The sequence below is a fragment of the Amblyraja radiata genome, chromosome 29 (assembly GCF_010909765.2).
Source record: "Amblyraja radiata isolate CabotCenter1 chromosome 29, sAmbRad1.1.pri, whole genome shotgun sequence".
NCBI classification, from domain to species: domain Eukaryota; kingdom Metazoa; phylum Chordata; class Chondrichthyes; order Rajiformes; family Rajidae; genus Amblyraja; species Amblyraja radiata.
In genome coordinates, this window is record NC_045984.1 from 27,646,535 (window position 1) to 27,663,715 (window position 17,181).

Sequence of the window (17,181 nt, forward strand, 5' to 3'; positions counted from 1 at the left end):
TCCCGAGCTTTCAGGAGGGATATCCTCTAGGGACAAGCACACCTTGGCCAAAGGTTCCTCTGCCTGTATCTCTGAGCCTGGGCAGGGAATCCCCAAGAGCTCTGGACTTGTTTACCGAATGCTAGGGGGCGGGACCTAGAGCCAGGGGAGGGCGGGATCTGTCAGCGGACCAATAGAAAGCGGCGACGGCCTGGGATTGACAGGGGGAAGAGCCAATGGACCTAGAGCGGGGCGGGGTTTGGTTCCTGTGATTGACAGGAGCTGTGTATAAAGCTCAAGTCCCGTTAGTTATGTCCCTTGGATCTGCTGAACGGTGGGAGGAAGGAAGGAATATCTACACAACGGTCTCATTCGTCTAAGTGAAGTATGATAAGATCTTTAACCTTCAAATTCTTGAGGGATAAAGCATTTTGAGTGATGCATGTCACAGTTCCACTGGAGAGTAGGAAAATCAAATGATTTGGGATGTGTTCTTGGGAGGGTTGTTGGTTGGATTGTGTGTCAATGTGTATGTGATCTGAGGCTGTGATCTGCCAACATTTGCTTTGCCAACCCACCCCTTCTTTCCTCCCTGTTGCAGCAGCCACCCCACAGTCAAAGGCAAAATGCTGTCTCAATTGGAAGGGGCAATGGATGCCATCATCAAAGTCTTCTACAATTACTCTGGGAAAGAGGGCGACAAGTACACGCTGACCAAGTCTGAACTCAAGGACCTGCTGAAGGGGGAGCTCGGAGCCTTCCTGAAGGTACATTAGTTTAGTTTACTGTTGTCATTGTGTACCAAGCTTTTTTGTTGTGTGGTATCCAGTCAGCGGAAAGACTGTACACCCACAGCATACAGATGTGTGTACACAACACATGTGCTGGAGTAAGTCAGAGGGTCAGGCAGCATCTCTGGAGAAAGAGGATGGGTGCTTTTTGGTTCAGAGCTCTTCGATACAAGATAAAGGGAATAACATTTTGGGCAAGATAAAGTCTGATTAAAGGTGGTCCGAGGGTCTCCAATGAGGCAGGTGGTAGGTCAGGACTGCACGCTAGTGTGTGATGGGATGGTTAAGTTGCCTGATAACAGCTGGGAAGAAATTGTCCGTTAATCTGGAGGTGTGACACTTCTATACCTCTTGCTTGACGAGAGAGGGGGAAGGGAGAAGGGGGAAATCTGAGAGTTCTTGGTGCACTTGTGGAGCTAGTTGAATGAACACCAGTGCTGAGAGGATGGATAAATAGTTAGCTTCAAATAGACAATAGACAATAGGTGCAGGAGCAGGCCATTTGGCCCTTCGTGCCAGCACCGCCATTCAATGGGACTAACTCTAGGGACTAGGGACTAACTCTACTGAACGTTTTTCCTTCAATTATTTATTATGTAAAAGAATATGTGTGTTATGATTGTGTTTATAGTTTGTTTGGTTGTTTGTCTTTTGCACAAAAGTCCGCGAGCATTGCCACTTTCATTTCACTGCACATCTCGTATGTGTATGTGACAAATAAACTTGACTTGACTTGACTTGACAATGTGATCATAGCTGATCATCCCCAATCAGTACCCCTTTCCTTCCTTCACCCCATATCCCCTGACTCCGCTATTTTTAAGATACAGTGGAGCATGGGGTAGTGGGAGAGTGAGGCGATGGTTGCTGGAATGGATGAGGACTGAAATGGGAGGTTGTGGGGGGGATTTTATTTTCTCCTATTAGCACTCGCAGCTCCCAGGGAGTCGAGCTTGATCCAAAACCTCTATCTGTGAAGAGATTACAGAGCTGCAGAAAGCACTGAGTGCTTGAGGTACCTACATCTGCAGGAGCTTCCATCATCTTAGAATGTCCCTCAGTGCTGCCAGACAGAGAGCTAGATTTGCACGTCATTCCCCGTTAGTTATGTAAGAAAGACGGCAAGATCCCAGACAGAAATCTGAATAAGGGTCCCCGACCCGAAACATGTTCTCCAGAGATTTAGCAAACGAGGAAATATCTAGGGATTCATCGAGTCACCAGACCCGGTGGAAATCTATCCCATACTGTAAAACAAAGCAAGAGAGGAATCTGTGGAGGCTGTGGCTGATTTTAAATCCTCCGTGGCCACAGGACACATGTGGGAGAGTTGGAAGGTTGCTAACATTGCACCATTGTTTAAGGAGGAATAAGGGGATAAAGCAATTAATTACAAGTCAAGGCCCAAAGTGCTGGAGTAACTCAACAGATCAGGCAAAATCTCTGGAGAACAGGATAGGTGACGTTTTGGTTCGGGACCCTTCTTCAGACTGATTGTAGTAAGGGGGTGACAGCTGGAAAAGAGGTGCAATCTTTCCACGTTTTCCAGAGATGCTGCCTGACCCACTGGGCTACTCTAAGAAAGACACAAAGTGCTGGAGTAACTCAGCGGGACAGGCAGCATCTCTGGAGAGAAGGAAAGGGTGACATTTCTGGGCGAGACCTTTCTTCAGACTAGTCAGGGGAAAGGGAAGAGAGAGATATAGACAGTGATGTGGAGAGAAATACAACAAATGTATGAAAGATATGCAAAAATATAATGATGATAAAGGAAACAGGCCATTGTTAGTGTGGCCCTTGTGGCTAAAGGGATCAGGGGGTATGGAGAGAAGGCAGGTACATGATACTGAGTTGGATGATCAGATTGAATGGCGGTACAGGCTAGAAGGGCCGAATGGCCTACTCCTGCACCTATTTTCTATGTTTCTATGTCTATGTTTTCTATGTTAGCTGTTTGCTAGGTGAGAACGAGAAGCTGGTGCGACTTGGGTGAGGGAGGGATGGAGAAGGAATGCAGGGGTTACTTGACGTTAGAGAAATTAATGTTTATACCACTGGGCTGTAAGCTGCCCAAGTGAAATTTGAGATGCTGTTCCTCCAATTTGCAATTAACCTCACTCTGACAATGGAGGAGGCCTAGGACAGAAAGGTTAGTGTGGGAATGGTGAGGGGAATTGAAGTGTTTGGCAACCGGGAGATCAGATACGTCCAGGCAGACTCAGCGAAGGTGTACAGCGAAATGATCGGTCAGTCTACCTTTGGTCTCGCCGATGTATACTGTAAGAGTCCACATCTTGAGCAACGTATACAGTAGATGAGGTTGGAGGAGGTGCAAGTGAACTTCTGCCTAACCTGAATGGACTGTCGGGGTCCCTGGACAGAGTGGAGTGAGGAGGTATAGGGACAGGTGTTGCATCTTCTGCGGTTGCGGGGGAAGGTGCCTGGGGAGCAGGTGGTTTGAGTGGGAAGGGATGAATTAACCAGGGAGTTGGGGAGGGAACGGCCTCTGCAGAAGGCGGAAAAGGGTGGAGATGGGAAGATGTGACTCGTGGTGGGATCCCGTTGGAGGTGGCGAAAATGTTGGAGGATTATGTGTATTCAACACCCAACCAGTCTAGTCTGAAGAAGGGTCTCGACCCGAAACGTCACCCATTCCTTCTCTTCGGAGATGCTGCCTGTCCCGCTGAGTTACTCCAGCATTACTGCAGTTCCTTCCCACACATACCACTGAGCTGCTCCATCACTTTGTCCTTTTGTGTATCTGCCCACCCTTTTGTCTTAATTACAGGTTAGAAAATTATTGGAATCTATACTGAGGTACCAAGATTTGTTAAAGGAAGATGGACACAAAGTGCTGGAGTAACTCAGCGAGTCATGCGGCATCACTGGAGGAAAAGGATGGGTGACGTTTCTGGTCGGGACCCTTCTTCAGACTACAGCCTGACCCGTGGAGTTACTCCACCACTTTGTGTCTATCTTTGGTATAAACCAGCATCTGCAGTTCTTGATCGCTACATTTTGTTAAGGAAAGGCCAAGTCTAAAAAATAATTAAATTCTTTGAGGAGGTAAACAAGAATCTTGATAAGGGTAGTGATATATTTACACGGGTAATAGCAGGGGGCTTTGACCAGGGCAAAGGGATTAAAAGCCCAAAGGGTGGAGGAAAATGGATCCAAGACTGGTTTAATGGCAGGAAGCAAATGAGGATGACTAGTGGGTATCATGAGAATGGGACACTGCTGCCAGTGGAGTTCCACAGGACTCGACATTCAGCCTCGAGCTTTTTGTAACACATTTTAATTATTTAGACCAAAATGCAGAGAGTTCAGTAGTCGGAGAAGATGCAAAAGTTGATGGTGTGGTTGTCGATGAAGAGGAATGCTTCAGACCTCAAGATAGACGGCTTGGGCGGTAGAATGGAAAGTCTAATTTAACCCAGAGTAGTGTGAGGTGATGCATTTGGGATGATGCAATGGAGCAAGACATTCTTCTCTCCCCGGCGGCCCCTCAGGGTTGAGGAGGACTTGTTTCCACTCCATTGCAGTGGGCTCTGAGGTGGTTGTTAAGGCCGATGTGAGATCTGTAGTCTTGTCCATAGGTTGGGAAGAATGGTCGTGACAGGATGGGTTGGAGGTGATTTGGGAGCTGGTGTCCTTCTGTCCTTCACACTGGCCTTCGCTCTACACCTGACAAGGGGACTCCAGGCGCTCAATGCATTCCCGAAGCCCCCTCTACTTTCTGTCATGGCCCAGAGTTTCCCAGATATCAGCGGTAGTGTAACTTTGAGGGTATGAGACGTGAATTGGCCAAGATTGACTGGCAATTAATTCTAAAAGGGTTGACGGTGGATATGCAATGGAAGACATTTAAAGACTGCATGGATGAACTACAAAAATTGTTCATCCCAGTTTGGCAAAAGAATAAATCAGGGAAGGTGGTGCATCCGTGGATAACAAGGGAAATCAGGGATAGTATCAAAGCGAAGGATGATGCGTACAAATTAGCCAGAAAAAGCAGCATAACGGAGGACTGGGAGAAATTCAGAGACCAGCAGAGGAGGACAAAGGGCTTAATTAGGAAAGGAAAAATAGATTATGAAAGAAAACTGGCAGGGAACATAAAAACTGACTGCAAAAGTTTTTATAGATATGTGAAAAGAAAGAGATTAGTTAAAACAAATGTAGGTCCCTTGCAGTCAGAAACGGGTGAGTTGATCATGGGGAACAAGGATATGGCGGACCAATTGAATAACTACTTTGGTTCCGTCTTCACTAAGGAAGACATAAATAATCTGCCGGAAATAGCAGGGGACCGCGGGTCAAAGGAGTTGGAGGAATTGAGTGAAATCCAGGTTAGCCGGGAAGTGGTGTTGGGTAAATTGAATGGATTAAAGGCCGATAAATCCCCAGGGCCAGATAGGCTGCATCCCAGAGTACTTAAGGAAGTAGCTCCAGAAATAGTGGATGCATTAGTAATAATCTTTCAAAACTCTTTAGATTCTGGAGTAGTTCCTGAGGATTGGCGGGTAGCAAACGTAACCCCACTTTTTAAGAAGGGAGGAAGAGAGAAAACGGGGAATTACAGACCAGTTAGTCTAACATCGGTAGTGGGGAAACTGCTAGAGTCAGTTATTAAAGATGGGATAGCAGCACATTTGGAAAGTGGTGAAATCATTGGACAAAGTCAGCATGGATTTACAAAAGGTAAATCATGTCTGACGAATCTTATAGAATTTTTCGAGGATGTAACTAGTAGCGTGGATAGGGGAGAACCAGTGGATGTGGTGTATCTGGACTTCCAGAAGGCTTTCGACAAGGTCCCACATAAGAGATTAGTTTACAAACTTAAAGCACACAGCATTGAGGGTTCAGTGTTGATGTGGATAGAGAACTGGCTGGCAAACAGGAAGCAAAGAGTAGGAGTAAACGGGTCCTTTTCACAATGGCAGGCAGTGACTAGTGGGGTACCCCAAGGCTCAGTGCTGGGACCCCAGCTATTTACAATATATATTAATGATCTGGATGAGGGAATTGAAGGCAATATCTCCAAGTTTGCGGATGACACTAAGCTGGGGGGCAGTGTTAGCTGTGAGGAGGATGCTAGGAGACTGCAAGGTGACTTGGATAGGCTGGGTGAGTGGGCAAATGTTTGGCAGATGCAGTATAATGTGGATAAATGTGAGGTTATCCATTTTGGTGGCAAAAACAGGAAAGCAGACTATTATCTAAATGGTGGCCGACTAGGAAAAGGGGAGATGCAGCGAGACCTGGGTGTCATGGTACACCAGTCATTGAAAGTGGGCATGCAGGTGCAGCAGGCAGTGAAGAAAGCGAATGGTATGTTAGCTTTCCTAGCAAAAGGATTTGAGTATAGGAGCAGGGAGGTTCTACTGCAGTTGTACAGGGTCTTGGTGAGACCACACCTGGAGTATTGCGTACAGTTTTGGTCTCCAAATCTGAGGAAGGACATTATTGCCATAGAGGGAGTGCAGAGAAGGTTCACCAGACTGATTCCTGGGATGTCAGGACTGTCTCATGAAGAAAGACTGGATAGACTTGGTTTATACTCTCTAGAATTTAGGAGATTGAGAGGGGATCTTATAGAAACTTACAAAATTCTTAAGGGGTTGGACAGGCTAGATGCAGGAAGATTGCTCCCGATGTTGGGGAAGTCCAGGACAAGGGGTCACAGCTTAAGGATAAGGGGGAAATCCTTTAAAACCGAGATGAGAAGAACTTTTTTCACACAGAGAGTGGTGAATCTCTGGAACTCCCTGCCACAGAGGGTAGTCGAGGCCAGTCCATTGGCTATATTTAAGAGGGAGTTAGATGTGGCCCTGGTGGCTAAGGGGATCAGAGGGTATGGAGAGAAGGCAGGTACGGGATACTGAGTTGGATGATCAGCCATGATCATATTGAATGGTGGTGCAGGCTCGAAGGGCCGAATGGCCTACTCCTGCACCTAATTTCTATGTTTCTATGTTGCACATAGTCAAATATAATATAACAACAAATAATGAAGGAACGAATGAATGAATACATTTATTGGCCAAGTATTTACATACAAGGAATTTGCCTTGGTGCTCCGCCCGCAAGTGACAACATGACATACAGTGACAGTTAGGAAAGACACATGAAACATTAACATAGAAAAAAAGAAAATAGGTGCAGGAGTAGGCCATTCGGCCCTTCGAGCCTGCACCGCCATTCGATATGATCATGGCTGATCATCCAACTCAGTATCCTGTACCTGCCTTCTCTCCATACCCACTGAGAAGGCATTAAATAGTCATTAAATAGACAAAATACTCAACAGGTCGGGCAGCATCTGTGGAGGGAGAAACAAACTTCATGTTTTCAGTTAATGAAAGGTTGTGATGAAAGATAATTCGTCAGAATTTGTCATCAACTGGAAAAGTTTTTTTCTCTCCATAGAAGAGTGGCACGGTGGCGTAGCGGTAGAGTTGTTGCCTCACAGCGCCAGAGACCCCGGTTCGATCCTGACTATGGGTGCTGTCTGTGCAGAGTTTGTACGTTCTCCCTGTGACCATGTCGGGTTTTCTCCGGGTACTCTGCTTTCCTCCCACACTCCCAAAGACGTACAGGTTTGTAGGTTAATTGGCTTTGGTAAAATTGTAAATTGTCCCCAGTGTGTGTAGGATAGTGCTAGTGTGCGGGGATCGCTTGACAGTTCAAACGCTGAGATCAACACCTTACAATGATTTTCTTATTCAAATAACCCAGTTACATGATTTGCAAATAAGGATTTTAATCATAGAATGAGGAAGAAGTGACGAGCCCATGAATTCTGTTCTGGCCAAACAGGAACTATCATTTGAATCCCACTTCCCTGCTCTCAATCTGGAACGATGTGAGATTTGAATACGAGATATTTATTCATATTTATTAATGTGGTTAGAGTTTCTGCCACCACAGTCGTTTCAGAAGTAAGTGCCACGCCCAGCCATCTTTTTGTTGTATTCAAGTACTTAACTCCCTTCTGATACACTGTGCCTCCGTAGTCATGGAAACTGTTTGCAATGGGACATCGATACTTCCTATTTGTTTAAGAAGGAACTACGCATCTACGGAGCGAAGGAAATAGGCAACGTTTCGGCCCGAAACGTTGCCTATTTCCTTCGCTCCATAGATGTTGCTGCACCTGTTGAGTTTCTCCAGCATTTTTGTGTACCCTCGATACTTCCTATTTGTTCTCTCGAGTTCACTAATAATTTTATAAACAAGTTCTTCCTCTAAAGCTTCTTCCTCTAAAGTTCTTTTTTTTTAAAAAGCAACTCCAGTTGACGGAGTATTTTTGAATCCATTAGCCCCAAATCGAATTCTGCTTCCCATTTTTGCTTCCTTGTCCAGTTGTAACCAGGGGCTGCAACCCAGCGAGTATTTGGGATAGTTCCCACCTTGTACTCCACAGCAGGCAAAGCCAACATACCCCATTCTTAAATGGACACAAAGTACTGGAGCAACTCGGCGGGTCAGGCAGCTTCTCCGGAGAACATGGATTGGCGACGTTTCGGGTAGGGACACTTCGTCAGTCTGAAGAACCCAGTATGTTCCCTATCCACATTCTCCAATGATGCTGACTGAGTTACTCCAGCACTTTGTGTCTTTTTTTGGTAAGCCAACACCTGCGATTCCAAAAAGCCTGAAGAAGGGTTTCGGCCCGAAACGTTGCCTTTTTCCTTCGCTCCATAGATGCTGTTGCACCCGCTGAGTTTCTCCAGATTTTTTGTGTACCTGCAATTCATTGTGTGTTTCATTGTTAACCATCTCATGAATATTTGTTAACCATCTTATGAATATTTAATACACTGCTCAGCATTCGACAATTTACTGCATATTCCCTTGCCCTCTTGTCCGCTTCCTTAATCCTTGAACTCCAAGTAGATTCCCACAGTCTTGAGCTTCCTTCCTCTCATTCAACCAAATACCACATAATAACTATGTCCAGTATAGTTTCCAATTGAGCTGGTAATGAGTTCTGGTGAAGTCCACAATAGCCTCTTGCATTCTGTGATACTGTAGCTAGCGATTTCAGTGGAGGGTTAACAATGGGTCCTATTGGAATTGCATGCTCCTGTCGACTTCAAAGATACGGTGTGGAAACATGCCCTTCGGCCCATCGAGTCCGCCCCGTCCAACAATCACCCTGTACACTATCACTATCCTACATATCGGAGACAATTTACAATTTTACGGAAGCCAATTAACCCAAAAACCTGTACATCTTTGGAGTGTGGGAGGAAACCGGAGCACCCGGAGAAAACCCACGAGGTCACAGAGAGAACGTACAAACTCCGTACAGACAGAACCCGTCGTCAGGATCGAACCCGGGTCTCTGGCATCGTAAGGCAGCAGCTCTACTGCTGCGCCATCCCTTACCATGACCGTGCTAGCTTTTGGACTTTAACCCGTTTACTCGCAGTGCACCAGCAGACTTCTGAGAATCTTAGTTTAGTTTGGTTTATTGTCACACATACGGGATAGCATGTTTAAGAAGGAACTGTAGATGCTGGAAAATCTAAGGTAGACAAAAAAGCTGGAGAAACTCAGCGGGTGAGGCAGCATCTATGGAGCGAAGGAAATAGGCAACGTTTCGGGTCGAGACCGTTCTTCAGACTTTTGTTACATGCTATCCAGTCAGCTGAAAGATTATACATTACAATCAGGCTGTCCACAGCGTACAGATACAGGATAAAGGGAATTAAGGTAAAGTCCAGTAAAGTCCGATTAAAGGTAGTTTGAGGTCTCCAAAGAAGGTGGATGGGAGGTCAGGACTGCTCTCTAGTTGCAGACAGGACGGTTCATAGAAACATAGAAAATAGGTGCAGGAGGAGGCCATTCGGCCCTTCGAGCCAGCACCGCCATTCATTATGATCATGGCTGATCGCCCCTGATCAATATCCCGTGCCTGCCTTCTCCCCCATATCCCTTGACTCCACTAGCCCCTAGAGCTCTATCTAACTCTCTCTTAAATCCATCCAGTGACTTGGCCTCCACTGCCCTCTGTGGCAGGGAATTCCATAAATTCACAACTCTCTGGAAGAAAACGTTTTTTTCTCACCTCAGTCTTAAATGACTTCCCCTTTATTCTAAGACTGTGGACCCTGGTTCTGGACTCCACCAACATTGGGAACATTTTTCCTGCATCTAGCTTGTCCAGTCCTTTTATCATGTTATATGTTTCTATAAGATCCCCAGGCAAACTGGACTGGGTCAAGCCTGTCCACCACCATAGCAGTGAGGTGATCACTTACCACCCTCACCATACACTTGGAAAGAATGGATGTGAGTGTCTGAAGTCCTTCATCTCCCTGGCGTTAGGTTTCTTCGGCACCGGTATAAGTGTGGACTCCTTCCACATCCGTGGGACACAGCTGGAGTCAAGGAGATGCTGGAATAGCTGAGTGATGACATCACCCAGCTGAACTGAGCATTCCCTCAGCACCTTGCCCCTGAGCCTGTCCGGGCCAGAAGCTTTGTGAGAGTTGATGCGGCCCAGTATAGATGTAACCTTCCTTTTATCCACTGCGATTGATGAACTGCTGGTGAGGGTCCAGTCATTCTGGGGGTGTGTCCTGTCAAACCTGCTGTAATAGATGTTGAGTTGCTCAGCAATGGTGGCGGGGTCAGAGTATTGGATCAGGGCCGGTTTCTGGGCTCTGCCCATCATGGTGTTAAGTCCCTGCCATGCCTCCCTTGCATTGCCAGTGGTGAATTTTTCCTCCACTTTGATTTTGTAATGGAGTTTGGCCAGCCTGGTCTTCCTTCTCAACTCACTATTATACTGTTTTACTCTGTGTTTGTCTCCCTATGGGATGTGGTGGGGGATTATTGAGGGTACATTACAGGTGATGGGCAAGGTTGGGGGCAGAGTTTGTGGGGGAGGAGATGAGGTTGGTGACTTAGTGAGGGGTAGAGATACAAGCATGTGAGATCATGTTGTATGCAAGCCTGACTCATCCCGCCTTGTTGATATGGAAACAATTTTGCAAGAGGCTGTTCCACGTAATTGTCTTATTTATGTTTCCACCTTGTCTCCAAGGGGAATTCGCTGTGGGAAGGGAGGGAGGGAGGAAATGCCATTAACCTGAGCTGCTGATCACCTGGGGATCCTTCACACTGGGAGTAGGCGATCAGACTGGCTGAGTAATGGTGGGTGTATTTTAAAAACTGTCCCCGGGGGTGGCGCAGCTAATTGAGGCAGGTGAGACTTAGTGTTTGGGAACACGTACCCGTACAGGAGCAACACAGGCGCCACGGACCCAGGTTCGATCCCCACCTCGGGTCCTGTCCGTGTGGAGATTGCGCATTCTCGCACGTGGTTACGGCGAGATCGTGCAAACTCCACACAGTGATACCAGCCTCCTCCCTCCACTCTAACCCCTCCACCCTCCCAATCATCTGTGTATATAGGGAGGGTAGACAAAAATGCTGGAGAAACTCAGCGGGTGATGCAGCATCTATGGAGTGAAGGAATAGGTGACGTTTCGGGTCGAGACCCTTCTTCAAACTGATATGGGGGTGGGGGGGGGGGGGAAGAAGAAAGGAAGAGGCGGAGACAGTGGGCTGTGGGAGAGCTGGGAAGGGGAGGGGAAGGAGGGAGAAAGCAAGGACTACCTGAAATTGGAGAAGTGTACATAAGGAGGTTATCTTTGCCTGCTCCGGCTTCCTCCCACATCGGGACGACAGATCCTCGGGACGACAGATGGCACAATGGGCTAAGTGTTCGGCTGGCAACCGGAAGGTAGCCGGTTCGAATCCCGCTTGGAGTGCATACTGTCGTTGTGTCCTTGGGCAAGGCACTTCACCCACCTTTGCCTGTGTGTGAATGTGTGTGAATGTGTGTGAGTGATTGGTGGTGGTCGGAGGGGCCGTAGGCGCAGATTGGCAGCCACGCTTCCGTCAGTCTGCCCCAGGGCAGCTGTGGCTACAGAAGTAGCTTACCACCACCGAGTGTGACTGAGGAGTGAATGAATAATGCGATGTAAAGCGCCTTGAGTATTAGAAAGGCGCTATATAAATCCCATCCATTATTATTATTATTAAAGACATGTGAGTTTGTAGGTTCAATAACCTCCAGTCTAAATTCCCCCTAGTGTGTAGGGAGTGGAAGATAAAATGGGATAACATAGAACTAGTGTGAATGGATGATCGATAGTCGGCATGGACGTGGTGGGCCGAAGGGCCTGTTTCCATGCTGACTCTTTCAATCAATGTAAATCTTTATTAATATAAAATCTTTATAATTACCTTAGTGGGTGTAAGTGTAAAAAAACGAATAGTTGGTGACAATGAGAGGGAACTCCAGCATCACTGGAGAAAAGGAATAGGTGACAATTCAGGTCAAGACCCTTCTTTAGATTTTCAGACTTCTTCACTGGATGCTTTCAAGAGAGAGCTAGATAGGGCTCTTAAAAATAGCGGAGTCAGGGGATATGGGGAGAAGGCAGGAACGGGGTACTGATTGGGGATGATCAGCCATGATCACATTGAATGGCGGTGCTGGCTCGAAGGGCCGAATGGCCTACTCCTACACCTATTGTCTAGTGTCTATTCACACCCGAAACGTCACGTAGTCCTTCTCTCATGAGATGCTGTCTGACCTGCTGAGTTGCTCCAGCTTTTTGTGTCTATCTCCGGTTTAAACCAGCACTTGCAGTTCCTTGCTACATATTGTTGACAATGGCAATGCACAAGCCCCAACCAGCTTGCTTAGTGTCTACAACAGTCAAGGCCACGGTCTGCTGCAGATGCTCATCATTGTTCCGCTGGGGCATTGACTGAATTGAAATAGGTCGAACGCTACTACAGCATGGAAACAGGCCCTTCGGCCCGCTGACTCCATGCTGACCCACGATCACCCATTCACACCAGTTCGATGTTACCCCACTTTCTCATCTACTCCCTGCACATTAAGGGGCAATTTACAGAGGGCAAATAACCTACAAACCCGTACCTCTTTGTGATGTGGGCAGGAACCGGAACACTCGGAGGAAACCCACAGGTGGTGAAAGGGCGAACATGCAAACTCCACACAAACAGCACCCGAGGTCAGGATCAAACCCAGGTCTCAACCTCAATCCACCTGTCCCACCACACTCTGTCAACACTGACCTTCATTAGATCCTGTTCTGATACCACCTTGCCTTTAAGATTCCTAGCCTTGTTTTCAAATGGATTCTCCACCCCCATCTATGCTCCTGCCTCTAACTGCACCTTTCATTCTACAAGTCCTACAAGCAGAATTCCTCAACCACTATTCTTACAGTAGTCATTATGCTCCAATTATCCTGACTTTAATGCATCCATCTGCCTACTAAATCTGTATGCAACACATGAGTTTCCAACCATGAATCACTGGGTGTTTCTCCTAACTGAGCACCAATATGGTTGCTTCAAGCCCTACTCCAAGTACTTTTGGACTTTAGAGACACAGCGCGGAAACAGGCCCTTCGGCCCACTGAGTCTGCGCAGACCAGTGACCACCTCATTCACCGGTTCTATCCCACAAACTAGGGATAATTTATGATTTTACCAAAGCCAATTAACCTACAAACCTGCATGTCTTTGGACTGTGGGGGGGAAACCGGAGCACCCGGAGAAAACCCACGCGGTCACAGGGAGAACGTACAAACTCTGTACAGACAGCACCCGTTGTCTGGATCGAACCTAGGTCTCTGGCGCTGTGAGGCAGCAACTCTACTGCTGCTCCACTGTGCCACCCTATTTGAATGCAAAATTTAGACTGCGTAAAAAGAGGGTCCACTACAGCCCCGAGTACCTAAGAGCGGCTATTACCGTAATTCTCCGAGTTCGAATCAGGGGAAACTCGGGAGAACTCTTGAATTAGCTCGTACAGTGGGACAGCCCCATTAGAGTCTTTGGCATATCCCAAAGCATTTTGCAACCTATGAAGTCTCCTTGAAGTGTGGCAATTAATAGCCAGAGAGACTTATTTTGGACGACAGATTTAATGGAGACAAGGAAACAGAAAAACGGAGCAGGAGTTGACTGTTTGGCCCCTTGAACTTTTTCTGTAATAGTTATACAGCAGGGAAACAGGCCCTTTGGCCCAACCCGGCTATGCTGACAAAAATGCCCCACCCAAGTTGGTCTCATTTGTCCGCGTTTAGTCCATATCCTTCTAAATTTCCCATCCATGTCCCTGTCCGAATCTTTTTTCAATGTTGCTATTGTAGCTGCCTCAACTACTTTCTCTGTTATTCAATATGATCAATGGCTGATCCTACAACTAAGGTCCTGTTCTCTCCCTATCTTCATCTTGCATATGGTGTGCACAGCCTAAAGTTGTAAGACAACTTGTTCTGTTTGATCTTCTGTTTGTGCACGCCAGGTTGATTGCATTCGTCGAAACAGGGTGGACCATGTGAAGGTTGCAATCTCCCACCCTTTCTCTCCCTATAACCCAATGCCATTTATATCTAGAAATCTATCTTTATTTTAACTGTTTTCTGCAACTTAGCCACCACTGCCCTCTGTGGTGGAACATTTCACAGGTCCCCCACATTTCCATCTGAATGTCCTGCACCATTTTGTGAGATTGTAACCTCTGATTCTAGACCTCCAGCCATGAGGAACGTCCTCTCTGGCGCCTGACGTTTGAATGTTTCAATGAGAGCACCTCTGGGTGGGAACTGGGTGGCACGGTGGCGCAGCGGTAGAGTTGCTGCCTCACAGCACCAGAAGCCCAGCTTCGATCCAGACTATGTGTGCTGTCTGTACGGAGGTTGCATATTCTCCCTGTGACCGGTGTGGGTTTCCTCCAGGTGCTCCAGTTTCTTCCCACACTCCAAAGACGTACAGGCTTGTAGGCTAATTGGCTTGGTAAAATTGAAAATTGTCCCTAGTATGTGTTGGATAGTGTTAGGGTGCGGGATGGCCTGATAACGGCGAAAAAACGAATACTCCGAATTTGGAAACATACATCTGTCCCTGCTCTTAAAATGTGGATTACAAACATGTCTGAGACGCAACATCTTGAAAATATGAGACTTGTCTTAGCAGAAAAACCAGAGCATTTTTTTTTTTCGAAGACATGGACACCATTCATTGATTTATTACAAGGATAGTATGGTGCAACACAATTTTGTAGTTAAAACTAATTACGGGTTGGGTGATGGGTGGGGAGGGATATGAGGCAGGTGCATCATTACTATTTCTTTTCTTTCTGGTTTTGTCTTTTTCTTTCTCTATGTCTTCCTTATTTCTTTTACTGACTCATGCTTTGGCTGCACCACTTTGGTAGTCTAGGGGTTGGATCCTTGCACATTCCACTTTCTCTCTCTCTCTTGCTTTTTCTCTCTTCTTTTCTCTTAAATATAGATAAAAGTCAAAATTGAAGCTGTACAATAACTGTATTATGTCATATGCCACTGGTTATATTTTTGTACACTTGCTTCTAATAAATAAATTAAAATTATAAAATTTTTTAAAAGTGTTAGGGTGCAGGGATCACTGGTCGGCACAGACTGGGTGGGCCAAAGAGCTTGTTCCCGTGCTGTATTGCTAAGTAAACTAAACTCTAAACTCTAGTGAATACAGTACCATCAACCAGAGAGTCAAACCAAGATTAGTGTCATGCACAGACCTTCAGTGAGGTAGAGGTGCGATGAAAAATCTTGCTTGCAACAGCATCACAAGACATACACAGAATTAGACCATTCGGCCCATTGAAAGATCAATACTACTTTAGACAGGGACCAGGGACCAGGGACCAGGAACTGGAGAGACAGATGTTTTATTAGACAGATGAGTGAGCAGAAGCATGACAGATGCAGTATAATGTGGATAAATGTGAGGTTATCCACTTTGGTGGCATGAATTGGAAGGCAGATTATTATCTGAATGGTGTCAGATTAGAAAAAGGGGAGGTGCAACGAGACCTGGGTGTGCTTGTACATCAGTCACTGAAAGTGAGCTTGCAGATACAGCAGGCAGTGAAGAAAGCTAATGGCATGTTGGCCTTCATTGCAAGAGGATTTGAGTTTAGGAGCAAGGAGGTCCCACTGCAGTTGTACAGGGCCCTGGTGAGACCGCAGCTGGAGTATTGTGTGCAGTTTTGGTCCCCTTATTTGAGGAAGGACATTATTGCTATTGAGGGAGTGCAGCGTAGGTTCACCAGGTTAATTCTCGGGATGGCGGGGCTGACATTTGATGAAAGAATGGGTCGACTGGGCTTGTATTCACTGGAATTTAGAAGGATGAGAGGTTATCTTATAGAAACATATAAAAATCTTAAAGGATTGGACAGGCTAGATGCAGGAAAAAAAGGTCGGCGCGGACCCGGCAGGGCAGCCAAACATGGCGTGTTTTTGCTTTCAATAATTCCTCAATAGCGAAGAATCTCCAAGCTAGGTTTTATTGATTTGGGCGGCCACTTTGGCGCAGCGGTAGAGTTGCTGCCATGCGGCGCTTGCAGCTCCGGAGAACCGGGTTCCATCCCGACTACAGGTGCTGTCTGTACGGAGTTTGTACGTTTACCCCGTGGACCTGGTGGATTTTTCTCCGAGATCTTCAGTTTCCTCCCACATTCCAAAGACGTACAGGTTTGTCGGTTAATTGGCTTGGTGCGTGTGTAAATTGTCCCTTGCGTGTGTAGGATAGTATTAAAGTGCGGGGATCGCCGGTCGGTGCGGACTCGGTGGGCCTGCTGTTCCGCGCTGTATCTCTAAACGAAACTAATCTAAACTACTGAATCTGCTCTTTCCCTGCAGTTTCAGAAGGACTGCCACACTGTGGACAACATCATGAGAGACTTGGACATGAACGGTGACGGACAGGTTGATTTCCAGGAGTTCATTCACTTGGTGACGGCCATCACCATTGCCTGCAATGATTTCTTCATTGAGCTTCTGAAGAAGCAGGGCAAGTTGTGAGAGAGAGTGAGTGAGTGAGTGAACGAACATTGCCGTGAATCCTGAACAGAAATCACCCAACTCTGGACATTGATAATTATCAATAAAAAGTGACGGACGGGCCATGACTGCCTGGTTTCTGATTTCCATTCATTACCAACGCGCTTTCTAACAGCTTGAAGCTCAGCTGCATCAATGGTTTGCATTCACGCTAACATATTTTGCATCAGGCAGGAAGGACCATCGTAAAATTGATGATCAATTGGTGATCAAATGATATCAGTGGTTTAAACCAGCATCTGTTCTTGGTTCTTGGTTTCTTGGTCCTCCAAAATATTCCAAATGGAATTTAAACTGGAGGTGGTGAAGGGAGGGTTTAAGTCAGAAAAGGTTTTTGGGAAGAAAGAGCTACCTTAAATTTAGTTGTATTTGGTTGGTTAACTATGGTAGGGTGGAGATTATTCCATGCTTTAATTGTGCGGGGGAAGAACGAATTGCTGTATACATCTGTCTTG

The 17,181-nt window shown here is 46.4% G+C and overlaps 1 protein-coding gene across 2 annotated transcripts; it reads left to right on the top strand.

Moving 5' to 3' along the window:
- The first annotated feature begins 258 nt into the window (after positions 1–258).
- LOC116989542 (protein S100-A1-like) lies at positions 259–16,794 on the top strand. 2 transcript variants are annotated; one of them, XM_033047021.1, is made up of 3 exons: positions 259–364; positions 581–746; positions 16,526–16,794. In XM_033047021.1, exons 2-3 carry the CDS (start codon positions 606–608, stop codon positions 16,685–16,687), a joined length of 303 nt encoding a protein of 100 aa, XP_032902912.1. In that variant the 5' UTR covers positions 259–364; positions 581–605; the 3' UTR covers positions 16,688–16,794. The 2 variants fall into 2 exon arrangements, with proteins under 2 accessions (XP_032902912.1, XP_032902914.1); XM_033047023.1 differs by having other exon boundaries at positions 269–364; positions 584–746.
- The last annotated feature ends 387 nt before the right edge of the window (positions 16,795–17,181 follow it).